This window comes from Takifugu flavidus, chromosome 12, assembly GCF_003711565.1.
Source record: "Takifugu flavidus isolate HTHZ2018 chromosome 12, ASM371156v2, whole genome shotgun sequence".
Lineage (NCBI taxonomy): Eukaryota > Metazoa > Chordata > Actinopteri > Tetraodontiformes > Tetraodontidae > Takifugu > Takifugu flavidus.
This window is the reverse complement of record NC_079531.1, coordinates 6,234,351-6,252,577: the sequence shown is the minus strand read 5'-3', so window position 1 is coordinate 6,252,577 and position 18,227 is coordinate 6,234,351. Positions and strand designations below refer to the sequence as shown.

Sequence of the window (18,227 nt, the reverse complement as noted above, 5' to 3'; positions counted from 1 at the left end):
CTCAGCATCTCAGACTTACACATACACACTCATTAACAAAGCCATGTGAATGCAGGCACTGATAATATAATGCACAATAACATAGTAAGAATGATACGATTAATTATATTATTAATTAAAATAATACAATAGTACAACAGTTTTCACTATTATTGTTATAAAACACCTATTTTGTATTATTATTCTTATTATCATCATAGTTGAAAGAAAATTAATCTTAAATCATTATTTCAAAATGTTCAAAGGTACATTTTTCTGAAACAAGATGAAAACCTACTGAGAAAATAGACTAATGATTTCTGTATTTTATCTGAGACATTTTCCTGTCATGCCTTTCTTAACATTTCTTTCAGGGCGCAATAAAATTATAAAGCATTTTGGGAGAAAAATACATAGTAACAGTCCAAAACTGGAGGCTAATATTGCAAATACTTCCACTGCTACAGTGAATTTCCCTGGAGAGCTGACGTAAGCTGGGATGAAAGAGATCCAAACTGCCCAGAAGATCAGCAGGCTGAAGGTGATGAGCTTTGCCTCGTTGAATGTATTGGGAAGTTTACGCCCAACAAATGCAAGGAGGAGGCAGAGGAAGGCCAGTAGTCCAATGTAGCCCAAAACCAGATAGAATCCTGGTGGCCATGGCTCTTTACACTCTAGCACAATCTAATTTAGCCAAGTGATACAGAGGAATGGGCTTGTCAGCACCAAATATGCACATGATCCTCAGAATATACTTCAACTTACTTTTCCAGTCAAAGCTTGGTAGGCTGGGTTCCTTACAGGAAATGAAGGCGCTGCCAACAGCCAACCAGCACAGAGACAAACCTGACCACACAACAGCAGAACAATGATTTTACAAATGGGGGAAAAGTGTCACTTAAAAATGGTTGAAGACTGATCATGAAATGGTTTATAGACTTTCCACCTGTGGAGCTGTGGTGCAGAGGATCAGGGTCCTCTGTCGAGAGGGACCGAACAACTTCAGGGCACAGCAACCAGCTCTCAGGTTAGTCCGAAAAGCAAAGAGAACCACAATGGTTTTAACGAGAAGGCAGGACAGACACAGAACAAAGCTGATCCCGAATGCAGCTTGGCGGAGCCGACATTTCCACAGAGACGGCTGCCCGATGAACAACAAGGAACATAGGAAGCAGAGTTTGAGCGAAAGGAGCAGCAAGAAACTAATCTCAGAGTTGTTGGCCTTGACAATTGGTGTGGAGCGAAAATGGAGAAAGATGATTGTGAGGGAGAACGTCAGTAGGACCCCCACTAGAGTCAGGATGACTAAGATGATGCCCATGGTTTCAGAGAACGACAGGAACTCTTCAATCCCAGGCAAACATTTCACCTTATCCTTGTCTGGCCAGTAGTACTCTGGGCACCTTTGGCACTCTGTAGAACCTTTTCAAACACACAGGGATATCAAATTCTGCATTTAATGTATAACCTTTATAATATACTGTACAAACAAATAAAGCCAGTAGGGGAGACTACCAGTCTGGTTGCTGATCTGTCCGTCTGCACAAGGCAAACAATCAAAGCAACAGTGAGGTTGTCCCGGACGTCTGGCCTGCCTGCTGCCAGGGGGACAAGGAGCAGCGCACAGAGACACTGGCACCTATTCAAACACATTTCTAGAATTAGATTGTTCACATGCAAAAGAACCTAATCAATAATTAGGACTGACCTTTGACTTTCCTCCTGTCCATACAATAGCATTCTGATCCATCTGCAGCTGTTGTTTTAAAGGAGCTGAACCGTCATAGCTCCCAACTTTAACAAATCTAAACACAACAAACAAGAATTGCATATTTCAGCCAAATGTTACACTTTGTCATGAATACTTAACCCCAGTATGTGAAACTTTTCCTAAATTATTTAGATAAACAAACTTTTTTGACACCTAATGTTGCTCACGCTGTCCTTTTGCCAGTTGATGATGTCATAGAGAGGAACCGGCTCTCCTTTGGCATCAAAATACACTTTTTCCTTAAATTGGTTTGTAAAATTCACAGACTTTAGATGTTGGAGCAACTGCAAGAAAGAAAAAAAATATCAACAGACTACTGAAAAATCACTAAACCCAAAATTACATGTTGTACAGTTGGGTACCTGTTTGGACGTAAATGGCTCACGTTTCTTACACGTGCCCACGTTAGAACCAGGAGTTTCACAGTTCAGTAGAGAGTGCAGAGCATGGGCGATAGCATATACGGCTTTATACACATTATATGATATTCTGACCTGAGACACATCTGTGTAGCTGCTTTGAGTGTACCTCAGATCTTCTGATCCAGTACATACAGGACTTTCATCTGCTGATTTTGTGTCTGAACTGTGACCAAAATCATTTAATTTCATGGATTCCTTAACAGCATTTGCATCATTTCCTTTTGCCTTTTCTCCTGTGAACTTTAGTTTACAGCCAAATAGGTCCTCCCAGAACATGTTTACGAATTCCATCCCTGGTTTGGGAGAGGGGCAGATATTCAGCAGAAACTCTTTCAACCCAGGAATCTCAGCTCCTGGAAAGGAGAAGCCCAAAGTTCCCTCAAGGAGAGCGTGGAAGCGAGGTGTGGTCAGCAGGCTCGCGGTCACCCAGGCTTCACTGGCTACCCACTGGATCCCTGTCATATTCCTGTAAATCAGCTTGAGAAAGAGACAAAAGAATCCCATTTACATACCATTATTTAGCCGTATATCAGTTGATTTACATTATATCCTTACCTCCAGGAAAAATTCTAGAAGTTGTCCCTCTGTGGCAAAGACCACAACTACGCGTGCTGTTGAACTCTGCAGCCTGTCTGCCATTTCTTTTAACTCGGCTGCTGTGGGTGATTTCGGGATGGTCAATTGAAACTCCACACAGCCACCCTGTTGTCTCAGCTGATGAGAAAAAGCCTGGATCCCATAATGGCTATAGTCATCCTGAAAAACGGGACATGTTGATATCTCTGCTGCCTTCAGGCGACTAATGTTGTCCAAACTGTAAGAGTCTCACCGTTGTTCCTATCGTGCCCACCCAGAGCCAGGACATGAATGTGACCATCTGAACGAGGCCTCTCACCTGAAAGAGATCACTAGGTACGGTCCTCAGAAAAGATGGATACGTGCTCTTGTCGCTGAGGCAGGTACAAGTGGCAAAATAACTTACCTATAAGGGGATAAATTACATCTCCATGTGGGAAAAACACAGAAATTTAAAGGAATGTGAATTATACACAGCATTCATTACCAGTGGGATGTTGAAAGAACCCAGAATGTGAGCTGCAGCCCCTGTAGGGGATGAAGATGCAAGGCCGATCACAGCAGCAACAGGAGAATCAGCCAAACACACGGGGATCATTTCCTCCACTTGTTTCCAAGTCATGCTCTCCTCTGACACCGTGCTATTTAAATACCTTTCACTCATTTCTGCAGAGTAAAATGCTGCTTTACTCATTTCAGTGTCTATGTTTTTCAAAACCCCTCCTTTCATTTGTGCGTCTCCCGCACCCAGCGCAGAGTGTGCATTAGGGTCGGCGTGACTGACTAAAGACAGAAGTGCTTGCAGACTGGTTGGAACATGATCACAGCCGTCCAGGATCCTGTATCCAAGTTTTACACCTGGCAAGAGGCTAGAATTATTGTTGATTTCATTCACCGCGAACACCATGGTCATCATCCAGCGGAAGGCTCTGTGGTCAAAGCTGCAGGAATTTTAATAAGGTTATGAGAAGCAAAGCACATGATACATTGTGAAATAGTTAAAATGTGAACAGATCTCACCCACTACAAGTAATGAGCTCAGGTTTGTTGATGTATTTCTGTTGTGATACAGAAGCTGAGTAATGCAGAGGGAAAATGCCTCCAATCATGACATCACCTCGAGAATGCAGAGCTGGATGCTGTGTGTCCACGGTTTTCACACATCGAGGTAAACTGGGGGATGTGTCATTCCCATCACCTGCCTTCAGCCCATGTGTGTCATTCTTCTCTTTTGCAATATGCTGAAGACCAGAAAAGACTGGGAAAAAAATGCTAGAAATTGCCCAGAGAAGCAGAGTGAAGCCCCAACAGGAGAGGAACGAGCGGTCCATCATGACCACATGGAAAATACGTGTGTGGAAGAAGAAGCTTCTCTGAGCTTTGAGCCGGAGAAGTTGATGATATAAAACCTTTCATTTCCTGTGTGACAACATTCATTTTTGGATCCACCAATCACGATGAAAGGAGGTGGATTTGCAGCTCAGTCCATGCAGGATAACAGAGGAAACTAGAGTCGAGTTATTTAATTGGTTGTTTTCTAATTCAGTACTTCTTAGGCCATCGGTTTTTGAAATAGAAATTGCAAAAAATAAAACACTGATAAACTGGAAGTGTCTATTTCACTCTCACTGTGTTGTTATTATTATTGTGCCTTGGCTTGCATGTGACAGTTTGTACATTTCTGTTGTATTAATCTTTATCTGTAGGAGTGCTATCTAGTCATGCTTTATATCAATCAGTCAGACAAAATATAGTGGCAGGATGTAGTTTGGGTTAACCCTAACATGAACCCTAACAGTAACCCTAACCCTAAAAAATCAAATTTGCAAACCTGTCTGCTGAATTCAATAATCTTCATGATCTTGAATTCAGTCCAATGCAGAATTTTCAGCAGTTCTGTAGCCCAGTACTGCTGGAGGTTGCAACTCAAAGAGAAAAACAGACAAAAAATATGATCTTCAGGATTTCCCTGAATACATCAGGAATTCATCTTGTGGCTGGGGTCAGTAGAAGAACCGAGACTAGTGGTACATGAACCGTATCAAAAGTGTAACGGTGTAACATTAGCACAACTGTGTGGGGGAGGAAATAGAGTCATTGCATAGTTTCTTAAACCAGTTGTGCAGTACCTGAGTGACAAACTTTGTTTTCTCCATTTGATTTTTGCATTAAAAAAAGCCATTTTATTGGAAATTGCCTCGATAGATGTCAATAAATCTCACGTGATGTTATCAGCACTTCATTACAGGTATCATAAAGATATAATAGGAACAACTGTAACTTGTATTTGTTCTAAAGGTTATAACCCTTGGGGAACAGCCAGATAAGGACCACGTAATGTTTTGTCTGACTGATTAATAATAATAAGCTGACATGAGCAGAACACCTCAGTCTATAAAAGCATTTGTGCAGAATGCTCCGAGACATTTTTAGGATGGAGATCTCTGTTATCTTCCTTTGCTTCATTTCTCTGTTTGATTTAAACTCAGCTGGTGACCTGAAGGCTCCTGAGAACAGTCTGAAACAACAGCTTGGACCGAGGGAGGACACAACCGGTGCCGCGGCTCCGTCTGACATATGTCGCCTCCAGGGTTCTGCTCGCCTACCTGCTTTCTCAAAGGATGGAGACTTTGTCATCGGGGGGGTTTTCTCCATACACCGCTACACAGTGACGGTGAACCACAACTACACCACCATGCCTGAGCCATTTCGCTGCAGAGTGTGCGGAGAAGAAAATGTTTGATTGTTTCATTTCTGGAGTATATATGATGTTCACATTATGATGCATTTTTTATTTATACCTACACTTGTGAATGTTTGTTTTCTGTCATGATGTGCAGCATCGACCATCATGAATTGCAACTGTCTCATGCAATGGTCTTCGCCATCGAGGAGATCAACAACAGCACGGAGCTGCTTCCTGGAATCAACCTCGGTTACCAGATCCACGACTCTTGTGCAGCCGTGCCCGTCGCAGTGCATGTGGCCTTCCAACTTTTAAACTCTCTGGACCCTGTGTTTGTCACAGGTGACAACTGTTCACAGTCCGGTATGGTGATGGCTGTCGTCGGCGAGTCTGGTTCCACTCAGTCCATCAGCATATCCCGCGTCATCGGCTCCTTCGACATTCCACTAGTGAATATTTTCAACTTTTACCAAAGCACATGAACACGTAATATTAACCTTCACTGTAATGACACAATGTTCAACTTCAGGTGAGCCACTTTGCCACCTGTGCATGCCTGTCTGATAAACAGAAGTACCCAAGTTTCTTCAGAACGATTCCCAGTGACCAGTTCCAGGCCGACGCTTTGGCCAAACTCATCAAACACTTTGGCTGGACTTGGATAGGTGCTGTGTGCTCAGATTCAGACTATGGCAATAATGGCATGGCAGCGTTCCTGCATGCAGCTCAGAAGGAGGGCATCTGTGTGGAGTACTCGGAATCCTTTTATCGCACCCACCCGCACAGCAGGATCAAGAGAGTGGCTGATGTCATCCGCAGGTCTGGGTAATTTTGATTATGCTTCATACTGATAGTTAATTGTCTGTATTGAGGTAATGTGTGGTGTTGTCATTCTTCTTTAGGTCAACGGCTCTCATTGTCGTGGTATTTACTACGTCTGGAGATCTGAGGATCCTGCTCGAGGAATTGTCTCGTGAACCCTCACCACCTCGCCAGTGGATAGGCAGTGAATCCTGGGTAACTGACTCAGACATGCTGAGGTTCAGCTTCTGTGCTGGAACTATTGGATTTGCCATTCAGAGGTCTGTCATCCCAGGCCTGAGAGACTTCCTGCTGGATCTCTCCCCCTCGAAAGTGGCTTCATCTCCTGTGCTCACTGAGTTCTGGGAGGATTCATTCAACTGCCGGTTGGGAAAAGGTGACAGAAGTTATACCTCTTCTTAATTTACTGTGGGTAGATTTTAAATTAGTGTCCAAATCTAATAACAAAGGCTTTCAACAGATCTCCTGTGTTGTCAGTTGCTGTTGCAGGTGAGCGCATGTGCGATGGATCTGAAGACATAATGACTCTCCAGAGTCCGTACACTGACACTTCTGAGCTCCGCATTACCAACATGGTGTACAAGGCTGTTTATGCAATAGCTCATGCCATTCATAATGCAGTGTGTCAGGACACAAATGCTACCACTCGGTGTGGCAAATTCACCACGATTAACCCCAAACAGGTCAAACCTAAAGAAATCTCTGTAACTACTAATATGGTTTATTACAAGTGTTTCAGCTGAAGTCTTTCCTCTGACTCTCTGTTTCATTCACTTCAGGTTCTCGCTCAGCTGAAGACAGTAAATTTTTCACAAAATGGTTATGCTGTATCCTTTGATGCCAACGGGGATCCTGTGGCATCATATGAGCTGATAAACTGAAAAAAGAGAGGAGGGCGGGAGCATCGAAGTTGTGCCAGTAGGATACTATGATGCTTCACTGCCAGAAGGCCAAGAGTTCCGTATCTTCAGGGACATCACATGGGTGGATGGCAGAAAGCAAGTACGACAGCCAGAATAATTAATAAGACAGTAATTCAGGCATGAAAACACAACATCTCTGAATTAAAGGTTTTTTTGTTCAATTGTGACTTTATGTAAAGGCACCAACGGCAGTTCTGTTAAAATCTCTTTCAACTGGTGGGTGTGTATGTCTCAGGTGCCAGTGTCAGTGTGCAGCGACAGCTGTCCTCAAGGAACTCGTAAGGTACTGCAGAAAGGAAAACCCATCTGCTGTTATGACTGTGTACAATGTCCAGAGGGAGAGATTAGCAATGTTACAGGTAGTTATCTAGATTTCAAAGACAGCAGGGCTAAATAAATACATTTGTTTAAACCCTACATGATTTTTGTTTCCTAGATTCTCCTGAATGCATCCCTTGTCTTGATGACTTCTGGCCTAACCCAGAGAGAAATGCCTGTTTCCCCAAACCTGTGGAGTTTCTTTCCTTTAACGAGGTTCTAGGAATCATCCTAGCTGTGTTCTCAGTCGGTGGTGGTGTGTGCTGGCTGTTATCACAGCAGCTGTATTTTTCCATCACAGGGCCTCTCCTATTGTCAGAGCCAACAACTCTGAGTTGAGCTTCCTGTTGCTCTTCTCTTTGACTCTGTGCTTCTTATGTTCACTCACTTTCATTGGTGCTCCCTCTCAGCTGTCCTGCATGCTGCGCCACACAGCGTTTGGGATCACCTTTGTCCTTTGCATCTCATGTATTTTAGGGAAAACTGTGGTGGTGTTAATGGCCTTCAGAGCGACTCTCCCCGGGAGTAATGTCATGAAGTGGTTCGGTCCACCTCAGCAAAGGATGACTGTTGTGACTTTCACGTCTATCCAGGTTTTAATATGCATTGTTTGGTTGGTTGTCAGTCCCCCGTTTCCAGTGAGAAATCTGACCACGTACAAGGAGAGAATCATCCTGGAGTGTGCGTTAGGCTCATCTGTTGGATTCTGGGCTGTACTCGGGTACATCGGCCTTCTGGCAGCTGTTTGTTTAGTTCTGGCCGTCCTCGCCCGAAAACTCCCCGATAATTTCAACGAAGCCAAAATGATCACCTTCAGCATGCTGATATTCTGTGCCGTCTGGATCACCTTCATCCCCGCTTACGTCAGCTCTCCTGGGAAATTCACCGTGGCCGTGGAGATCTTTGCCATTTTGGCCTCCAGTTTTGGACTCATCCTGTGCATTTTTGCTCCAAAATGTTTTATTATTTTATTTAAGCCAGAGAAAAATAGCAAAACACTTGATGAACAAGAAATAATCAGAATGTCTGCAATATTTTGGGTGAGTTTAACGACTGAAAGTATGGGTCCGTACAGCAGCAATAGCCCAGTCTGTAGATGAGTGAGCTGTGGGTTTGAGGGTATCTGGTTCAACTTCCTTTTGGTAACAAAAATTAGGAAACGGACCTGTAGAAGGAGATGTGCAGGGACATATTTAGAACCCCACTATGGTATCATTAAGCAAAATACCAAACCCCCAAATGATCAGATTGCCTTGATCTCTCTTCATGATTACATGTGCATGTGTTCAATGTAGCTTAATGTGTAACTGCTTGTAACTTGTGTGTAACAAAGTGTAAACACAGACATTTCCCCTTTGTGCTTTTAATGTATGCTTTTTTTTCTTCTTCTCTTGTTTTACACTGCACTGCCATTCCTCCCAACGTTATGTGACAGGCTAGATTAGGCTGCATGATGTATGAGTTTTAGAAAATCTCACCCTTTACAACACAAGTCCGCTGATACACAGTTTTCCATCTCTCCTTCCTCATGTCCACCATAACCTCTTTCATATTTTCTATATGATTGTTGTTAAAAAATTACACTTTTCATTGGGAATGTTATTGATAAATGCAAGTAAAACTACTGTGATATCTGTGTAGATTCTCAATCATCCAGGTCATGGTCATCCAATGCAGTTTGCTTTGTCAAATGGACTGTTTTTCTTCTCTTTGAAGTTCTGGAGTGTGATGTAGTCTGTGATGTATTCAAAACATCATTAAAGTTATAAAGTGGGAACGACTGTAACAGATTTGTTCAAAAGGTTATAACCCTTGGGGAACAGCCAGATAAAGACCACATAATTGTCTGACTGAATAATACTAATAAGGTGACATGAGCAGAACCAACACCTCAGTCTATAAAAGCATTTGTGCAGAATGCTCCAAGACATTTTTAGGATGGAGATCTCTGTTCTCTTCCTTTGCTTCATTTCTCTGTGTGATTTGAACTCAGCTGGTGACCTGAAGGCTCCTGGGAACAGTCTGAAACAACAGCTTGGACTGAGGGAGGGGGACACAACCGTTGCCGCGGCTCCGTCTGTCATATGTCAGCTCCAGGGTTTTGCTCGCCTACCTGCCTTCTCAAAGAATGGAGACTTTCTCATCGGGGGGGGGGGTTTTCTCCATACACCACTACAAAATGACGGTGAACCACAACTGCACCACCATGCCTGAGCCATTTCGCTGCAGAGGGAGGTTAGTATTAGTGGATATGTTAAATATTCAAAAGGTGGCAGAGAAGATTATGTTTGATTGCCTTATTCCTGAAGATATAATGTGTAATATTAAGATGTACTTTAATTTATACCTACACCTATCAATTGTGGCTCTGATTTCTGTTGTAATTTCTCATTAATTAACTGTCAGGTATTGCCATGTGTGTGTGCATAGCATCGACCATTGTGAATTGTGACTGTCTCATGCAATGGTCTTCGCCATCAAGGAGATCAACAACAGCACGGAGCTGCTTCCTGGAATCAAACTCGGTTACCAGATCCACGACTCTTGTGCAGCCGTGCCCGTCGCAGTGCATGTGGCCTTCCAACTGTTAAACACTCTGGACCCTGTGTTTGTCACAGGTGACAACTGTTCACAGTCCGGTATGGTGATGGCTGTCGTCGGCGAGTCTGGTTCCACTCCGTCCATCAGCATATCCTGCGTCATCGGCTCCTTCGACATTCCACGAGTGAATATTTTCAACTTTTACCAAAGCGCATGAACACGTAATATTAACCTTCACTGTAATGACACAATGTTCAACTTCAGGTGAGCCACTTTGCCACCTGTGCATGCCTGTCTGATAACAGAAGTACCAAGTTTCTTCAGAACGATTCCCAGTGACCAGTTCCAGGCCGACGCTTTGGCCAAAACTCATCAAACACTTTGGCTGGACTTGGATAGGTGCTGTGTGCTCAGATTCAGACTATGGCAATAATGGCATGGCAGCGTTCCTGTAGCCAAGTTTTACACCTGGCAAGAGGCTAGAATTATTGTTGATTTCCTTCACCACGAACACCATGGTCATCATCCAGCGGAAGGCGCTGTGGTCAAAGCTGCAGGAATTTTAATAAGGTTATGAGAAGCAAAGCACATGATACATTGTGAAATAGTTAAAATGTGAACAGATCTCACCCACTACAAGTAATGAGCTCAGGTTTGTTGATGTATTTCTGTTGTGATACAGAAGCTGAGTAATGCAGAGGGAAAATGCCTCCAATCATGACATCACCTCGAGAATGCAGAGCTGGACGCTGTGTGTCCACGGTTTTCACACATCGAGGTAAACTGGGGGATGCGTCATTCCCATCACCTGCCTCCAGCCCATGTGTGTCATTCTTCTCTTTTGCAATATGCTGAAGACCAGAAAAGACTGGGACAAAAATGCTAGAAATTGCCCAGAGAAGCAGAGTGAAGCCCCAACAGGAGAGGAACGAGCGGTCCATCATGACCACATGGAAAATACGTGTGTGGAAGAAGAAGCTTCTCTGAGCTTTGAGCCAGAGAAGTTGATGATATAAAACCTTTCATTTCCTGTGTGACAACATTCATTTTTGGATCCACCAATCATGATGAAAGGAGGTGGATTTGCAGCTCAGTCCATGAAGGATAACAGAGGAAACTAGAGTCAGATTCAGATTCAGATTCAGATTCAGATCCTTTATTGTCCCACACGGGGAAATTTACAGTGCAACTACAGCAAGAGCACGCAGAGAAAAATAAGATAAAATCAAATAGAACAGGATTTGGAATATACAAAGAGGATGTATATTTACAATAATCCAGATAAATGGATACTCGGCTTCTGTGTACCTGTACATAGTACAGAGGGTGAATACAATATACATATCAGAAATAATATTCAGATTGTGCTAGCGGGTGTTATGTTTATTGTGCAGTCTGACAGCAGCCAGCAGGAAAGATCTGCGATACCTCTCCTTCACACAGCGAGGGTGGAGCAGCCGCTCATTGAAGGAGCTGCCCAGTGCTGTCAGGGTGTCCTGTAGGGGGTGGGACGTGTTGTTCAACATGGATGACAGCTTAGCCATCATCCTCCCGTTTCCCACCACCTCCACCGAGTCCTGGGGACATCCCAAGACAGAGCTGGCCCTTCTCACCAGTCTGTCCATCCTCTTCCTGTCTCTGTCCGTGATGCTACTGAACCAGCAGACAATCCTGTAGAAGATGGCTGATCCCACCACAGAGTCATAGAAGGTCCTCAGGAGGGGTCCCTGCACCCCAAAAGACCTCAGCCTCCTGAGCAGGAACAGTCTGCTATTGCCCTTCTTGACAAGGGCGTCTGTGTTGTGTGACCAGTCCAGGTTATTGTTTAGGTGAACACCCAGGTACTTGTAGGACTCCACCATGTCAACATCCGTTCCCAGGATGTTCACTGGTGCAGGCGGGGGGTTGTTATGCCTGCGGAAATCCACCACCAGCTCCTTGGTTTTGCCAGCGTTGATCTGGAGGTTGTTCCGCAGACTCCAGTCCACAAAGCCCTGAATAAGTTCCCTGTACTCCGTATCGTCCCCATCAGTGATGAGGCCGACAGCAGCAGAGTCATCAGAGAACTTCTGGAGGTGACATGAAGATGTGCTGTATGAGAAGTCCGTGGTGTAGAGGGTGAATAGGAAAGGAGCCAGAACTGTTCCCTGCGGGACACCAGTGCTGCAGAGAAGCCGATCTGACTCGGAGCCCTTCAACCTCACAAACTGTGGTCTTTGTGTGAGGTAGTCCAGAATCCATGTTGTGAGGTGGTGATCCACCCCAGCTACCTGCAGTTTGTCCCCCAGCAGCCTGGGCTGGATGGTGTTGAATGCACTGGAGAAATCAAAAAACATGATCCTCACAGTGCTTCCAGCCTTCTCCAGGTGAGTGAGGGAGGTGTGGAGGAGGTAGATGACGGCATCATCCACCCCGATGCTCGGCTGGTAGGCGAACTGCAACAGGTCCATGAAGGAGCTTACCAGTGGGCGCAGGTGGGCGAGGATGAGTCTCTCCAGCGTCTTCATCAGATGAGACGTCAGAGCTACTGGCCTGTAGCTGTTGAGCTCCTGGGGGTGCGTGTGTTTTCGGCACTGGGACGATGCAGGACGTCTTCCACAGCTGTGGCACTCTCCCCAGCCTCAGGTTCAGGTTGAACATGTGACTGAAGATCCCACACAGCTGGTCTGCGCAGGACTTCAGGAGCCTGGAGCTGATGCCATCCAGACCTGTCGATTTCCTGGCCCTGTTCTTCTTCAGGGCCTTCCTCACCTGGTGTGGTGTGACAGGCTGGAGCAGGAGAGGTGTTGGTGGGGAGGATGGGCATGGGCCAGGGTGTGAAGTGTCAGGAATGTATGGGCTGAAGTTCATGAGAGAGGGGGAGGGGGGACAGGAGGAACAATGGATTGCGGGCACAGACAGTGGCTGGGGTAGCAGCAGAGGAGACTGGGCTGGGGGAGGGGTGGGTACCTGATCAAATCTATTGAAAAAACAAGTTCAGGTGGTTAGCCCACCCCCGGTCACCCACAGGTTGGGACTTCTGCTCCTTGAAGCCCGAGATGGTCTTCAGTCCCTTCCATACGCCACAGATGTTATTCTGTTGCAGCTGGTTTTCGAGTTATTTAATTGGTGGTTTTCTAATTCAATACTTCTTAGGCCATCAGTTTTATAAATAGAAATTGCAAAAAATAAAACACTGATAAACTGGAAGTGTCTATTTCACTCTCACTGTGTTTGTTATATTATGTGTGCCTTGGCTTGCATGTGACAGTTTGTACATTTCTGATGTATTAATCTTTATCTGTAGGAGTGCTATCTAGTCATGCTTTATATCAATCAGTCAGACAAAATATAGTGGCAGGATGTAGTTTGGGTTAACCCTAACATTAACCCTAACAGTAACCCTAGCCCTAAAAAATCAAATTTGCAAACCTGTCTGCTGAATTCAACATTCTTCATGATCTTGAATTCAGTCCAATGCAGAATTTTCAGCAGTTCTGTAGCCCAGTACTGCTGGAGGTTGCAACTCAAAGAGAAAAACAGACAAAAAATATAATCTTCAGGATTTCCCTGAATACATCAGGAATTCATCTTGAGGCTGGGGTCAGTAGAAAGACCGAGACTAGTGGTACATGAACCGTATCAAAAGTGTAACGGTGGAACATTAGCACAACTGTGTGGGGGAGGAAATAGAGTCATTGCATAGTTTCTTAAACCAGTTGTGCAGTACCTGAGTGACAAACTTTGTTTTGTCCATTTGATTTTTGCATTAAAAAAACAGCCATTTTATTGGAAATTGCCTCGATAGATGTCAAGAAATCTCACATGATGTTATCAGCACTTCGTTACAGGTATCATAAAGATATAATAGGAACAACTGTAACTTGTATTTGTTCTAAAGGTTATAACCCTTGGGGAACAGCCAGATAAGGACCACGTAATGTTTTGTCTGACTGATTAATAATAATAAGCTGACATGGGCAGAACACCTCAGTCTATAAAAGCATTTGTGCAGAATGCTCCAAGACATTTTTAGGATGGAGATCTCTGTTATCTTCCTTTGCTTCATTTCTCTGTTTGATTTGAACTCAGCTGGTGACCTGAAGGCTCCTGAGAACAGTCTGAAACAACAGCTTGGACCGAGGGAGGACACAACCGGTGCCACGGCTCCGTCTGTCAAATGTCGGCTCCAGGGTTCTGCTCGCCTACCTGCTTTCTCAAAGGATGGAGACTTTGTCATTGGGGGGGGGTTTTCTCCATACACCGCTACACAGTGACGGTGAACCACAACTACACCACCATGCCTGAGCCATTTCGCTGCAGAGTGTGCGGAGAAGAAAATGTTTGATTGTTTCATTTCTGGAGTATATATGATGTTCACATTATGATGCATTTTTTGTTTATACCTACACTTGTGAATGTTTGTTTTCTGTCATGATGTGCAGCATCACCCACAGTGAATTGCGACAGTCTCATGCAATGGTCTTCGCCATCGAGGAGATCAACAACAGCACGGAGCTGCTTCCTGGAATCAACCTCGGTTACCAGATCCACGACTCTTGTGCAGCCGTGCCCATCGCAGTGCATGTGGCCTTCCAACTGTTAAACACTCTGGACCCTGTGTTTGTCACAGGTGACAACTGTTCACAGTCCGGTATGGTGATGGCTGTCGTCGGCGAGTCTGGTTCCACTCCGTCCATCAGCATATCCCGCGTCATCGGCTCCTTCGACATTCCACTAGTGAATATTTTCAACTTTTACCAAAGCACATGAAAACGTAATATTAACCATCACTGTAATGAGACAATGTTCAACTACAGGTGAGCCACTTTGCCACGTGTGCATGCCTGTCTGATAAACAGAAGTACCCAAGTTTCTTCAGAACGATTCCCAGTGACCAGTTCCAGGCCGACGCTTTGGCCAAACTCATCAAACACTTTGGCTGGACTTGGATAGGTGCTGTGTGCTCAGATTCAGACTATGGCAATAATGGCATGGCAGCGTTCCTGCATGCAGCTCAGAAGGAGGGCATCTGTGTGGAGTACTCGGAATCCTTTTATCGCACCCACCCGCACAGCAGGATCAAGAGAGTGGCTGATGTCATCCGCAGGTGTATAGATCTAGTTTTGCTTTATGATTCATGAAGGTATTTGTGTTTGTTTGAAATGACGCATATACTTGTGAGTTTTCTGCAGGTCAACAGCTGTGGTGGTTGTAGCCTTTACAGCATCTACAGAAATGATGATCCTGCTCGAGGAACTGTCTCATGAACCCTCACCACCTCGCCAGTGGATAGGCAGTGAATCCTGGGTAACTGACTCAGAGATGCTGAGGTTCAGCTTCTGTGCTGGAACTATTGGATTTGCCATTCAGAGGTCTGTCATCCCAGGCCTGAGAGACTTCCTGCTGGATCTCTCCCCCTCGAAAGTGGCTTCATCTCCTGTGCTCACTGAGTTCTGGGAGGATTCATTCAACTGCCGGTTGGGAAAAGGTGACAGAAGTTATATCTCTTCTTAATTTACTGTGGGTAGATTTTAAATTAGTGTCCAAATCTAATAACAAAGGCTTTCAACAGATCTCCTGTGTTGTCAGTTGCTGTTGCAGGTGAGCGCATGTGCGATGGATCTGAAGACATAATGACTCTCCAGAGTCCGTACACTGACACTTCTGAGCTCCGCATTACCAACATGGTGTACAAGGCTGTTTATGCAATAGCTCATGCCATTCATAATGCAGTGTGTCAGGACACAAATGCTACCACTCGGTGTAGCAAATTCACCACGATTAACCCCAAACAGGTCAAACCTAAAGAATCACCTCTGTCACTACTAATATGGTTTATTACAAGTATTTCAGCTGAAGTCTTTCCTCTGACTCTCTGTTTCATTCAATTCAGGTTCTCGCTCAGCTGAAGACAGTAAATTTTTCACAAAATGGTTATGCTGTATCCTTTGATGCCAACGGGGATCCTGTGGCATCATATGAGCTGGTAAACTGGAAAAAGAGTGGGAGCGGGAGCATCGAAGTTGTGCCAGTAGGATACTATGATGCTTCACTGCCAGAAGGCCAAGAGTTCCGTATCTTCAGGGACATCACATGGGTGGATGGCAGAAAGCAAGTACGACAGCCAGAATAATTAATAAGACAGTAATTCAGGCATGAAAACACAACATCTCTGAATTAAAGGCTTTTTTGTTCAATTGTGACTTTATGTAAAGGCACCAACGGCAGTTCTGTTAAAATCTCTTTCAACTGGTGGGTGTGTATGTCTCAGGTGCCAGTGTCAGTGTGCAGCGACAGCTGTCCTCAAGGAACTCGTAAGGTACTGCAGAAAGGAAAACCCATCTGCTGTTATGACTGTGTACAATGTCCAGAGGGAGAGATTAGCAATGTTACAGGTAGTTATCTAGATTTTAAAGACAGCAGGGCTTAATAAATACATTTGTTTAAACTCTACATGATTTTTGTTTCCTAGATTCTCCTGAATGCATCCCTTGTCTTGATGACTTCTGGCCTAACCCAGAGAGAAATGCCTGTTTCCCCAAACCTGTGGAGTTTCTTTCCTTTAACGAGGTTCTAGGAATCATCCTAGCTGTGTTCTCAGTCGGTGGTGCCTGTCTGGCTGTTATCACAGCAGCTGTATTTTTCCATCACAGGGCCTCTCCTATTGTCAGAGCCAACAACTCTGAATTGAGCTTCCTGTTGCTCTTCTCTTTGACTCTGTGCTTCTTATGTTCACTCACTTTCATTGGTGCTCCCTCTCAGCTGTCCTGCATGCTGCGCCACACAGCGTTTGGGATCACCTTTGTCCTTTGCATCTCATGTGTTTTAGGGAAAACTGTGGTGGTGTTAATGGCCTTCAGAGCGACTCTCCCCGGGAGTAATGTCATGAAGTGGTTCGGTCCACCTCAGCAAAGGATGACTGTTGTGACTTTCACGTCTATCCAGGTTTTAATATGCATTGTTTGGTTGGTTGTCAGTCCCCCGTTTCCAGTGAGAAATCTGACCACGTACAAGGAGAGAATCATCCTGGAGTGTGCGTTAGGCTCATCTGTTGGATTCTGGGCTGTACTCGGGTACATCGGCCTTCTGGCAGCTGTTTGTTTAGTTCTGGCCGTCCTTGCCCGAAAACTCCCTGATAATTTCAACGAAGCCAAAATGATCACCTTCAGCATGCTGATATTCTGTGCCGTCTGGATCACCTTCATCCCCGCTTACGTCAGCTCTCCTGGGAAATTCACCGTGGCCGTGGAGATCTTTGCCATTTTGGCCTCCAGTTTTGGACTCATCCTGTGCATTTTTGCTCCAAAATGTTTTATTATTTTATTTAAGCCAGAGAAAAATAGCAAAAAACACTTGATGAACAAGAAATAATCAGAATGTCTGCAATATTTTGGGTGAGTTTAACGACTGAAAGTATGGGTCCGTACAGCAGCAATAGCCCAGTCTGTAGATGAGTGAGCTGTGGGTTTGAGGGTATCTGGTTCAAGTTCCATTTGGGAACAAAAATTAGGAAACGGACCTGTAGAAGGAGATGTGCAGGGACATATTAAGAACCCCACTATGGTATCATTAAGCAAAATACCAAACCCCCAAATGATCAGATTGCCTTGATCTCTCTTCATGATTACATGTGCATGTGTTCATTGTAGCTTCATGTGTAACTGCTTGTAACTTGTGTGTAACAAAGTGTAAACACAGACATTTCCCCTTTGTGCTTTTAATGTATGCTTTTTTTTTCTTCTTCTCTTGTTTTACACTGCACTGCCATTCCTCCCAACGTTATGTGACAGGCTAGATTAGGCTGCATGATGTATGAGTTTTAGAAAATCTCACCCTTTACAACACAAGTCCGCTGCTACACAGTTTTCCATCTCTCCTTCCTCATGTCCACCATAACCTCTTTTATATTTTCTATATGATTGTTGTTAAAAAATTACACTTTTCATTGGGAATGTTATTGATAAATGCAAGTAAAACTACTGTGATATCTGTGTAGATTCTCAATCATCCAGGTCATGGTCATCCAATGCAGTTTGCTTTGTCAAATGGACTGTTTTTCTTCTCTTTGAAGACGTTTTGCCTTCTATCCAGAAGGCTTCTTCAGTTCTGGAGTGTGATGTATTCTGTGATGTATTCAAAACATCATTAAAGTTATAAAGTGGGAATGACTGTAACAGATTTGTTCAAAAGGTTATAACCCTTAGGGA

General features: G+C 44.3%; 2 protein-coding genes and 1 pseudogene across 2 annotated transcripts; 2 read left to right on the top strand and 1 right to left on the bottom strand.

Moving 5' to 3' along the window:
- Window positions 1-200: 200 nt before the first annotated feature.
- On the bottom strand, window positions 201-3,684 carry LOC130535357 (extracellular calcium-sensing receptor). The gene is made up of 11 exons (XM_057050340.1): window positions 3,512-3,684; window positions 3,236-3,376; window positions 3,002-3,154; window positions 2,728-2,928; window positions 2,113-2,550; window positions 1,904-2,034; window positions 1,688-1,784; window positions 1,495-1,618; window positions 926-1,401; window positions 745-825; window positions 201-663 (listed from the first exon to the last, which is right to left on the bottom strand). Exons 1-11 carry the CDS (start codon window positions 3,662-3,664, stop codon window positions 307-309), a joined length of 2,352 nt encoding a protein of 783 aa, XP_056906320.1. The 5' UTR covers window positions 3,665-3,684; the 3' UTR covers window positions 201-306.
- Window positions 3,685-5,550: 1,866 nt separating this feature from the next.
- On the top strand, window positions 5,551-9,274 carry LOC130535356 (extracellular calcium-sensing receptor-like; annotated as a pseudogene).
- Window positions 9,275-13,652: 4,378 nt separating this feature from the next.
- LOC130535412 (extracellular calcium-sensing receptor-like) lies at window positions 13,653-18,183 on the top strand. The gene is given in 9 exon segments (XM_057050417.1): window positions 13,653-14,258; window positions 14,261-14,343; window positions 14,463-14,757; window positions 14,838-15,127; window positions 15,213-15,508; window positions 15,622-15,815; window positions 15,914-16,135; window positions 16,292-16,415; window positions 16,493-18,183. Coding segments are annotated over 9 exon segments (2,628 nt in total). The 5' UTR covers window positions 13,653-14,033; the 3' UTR covers window positions 17,392-18,183.
- Window positions 18,184-18,227: the final 44 nt, after the last annotated feature.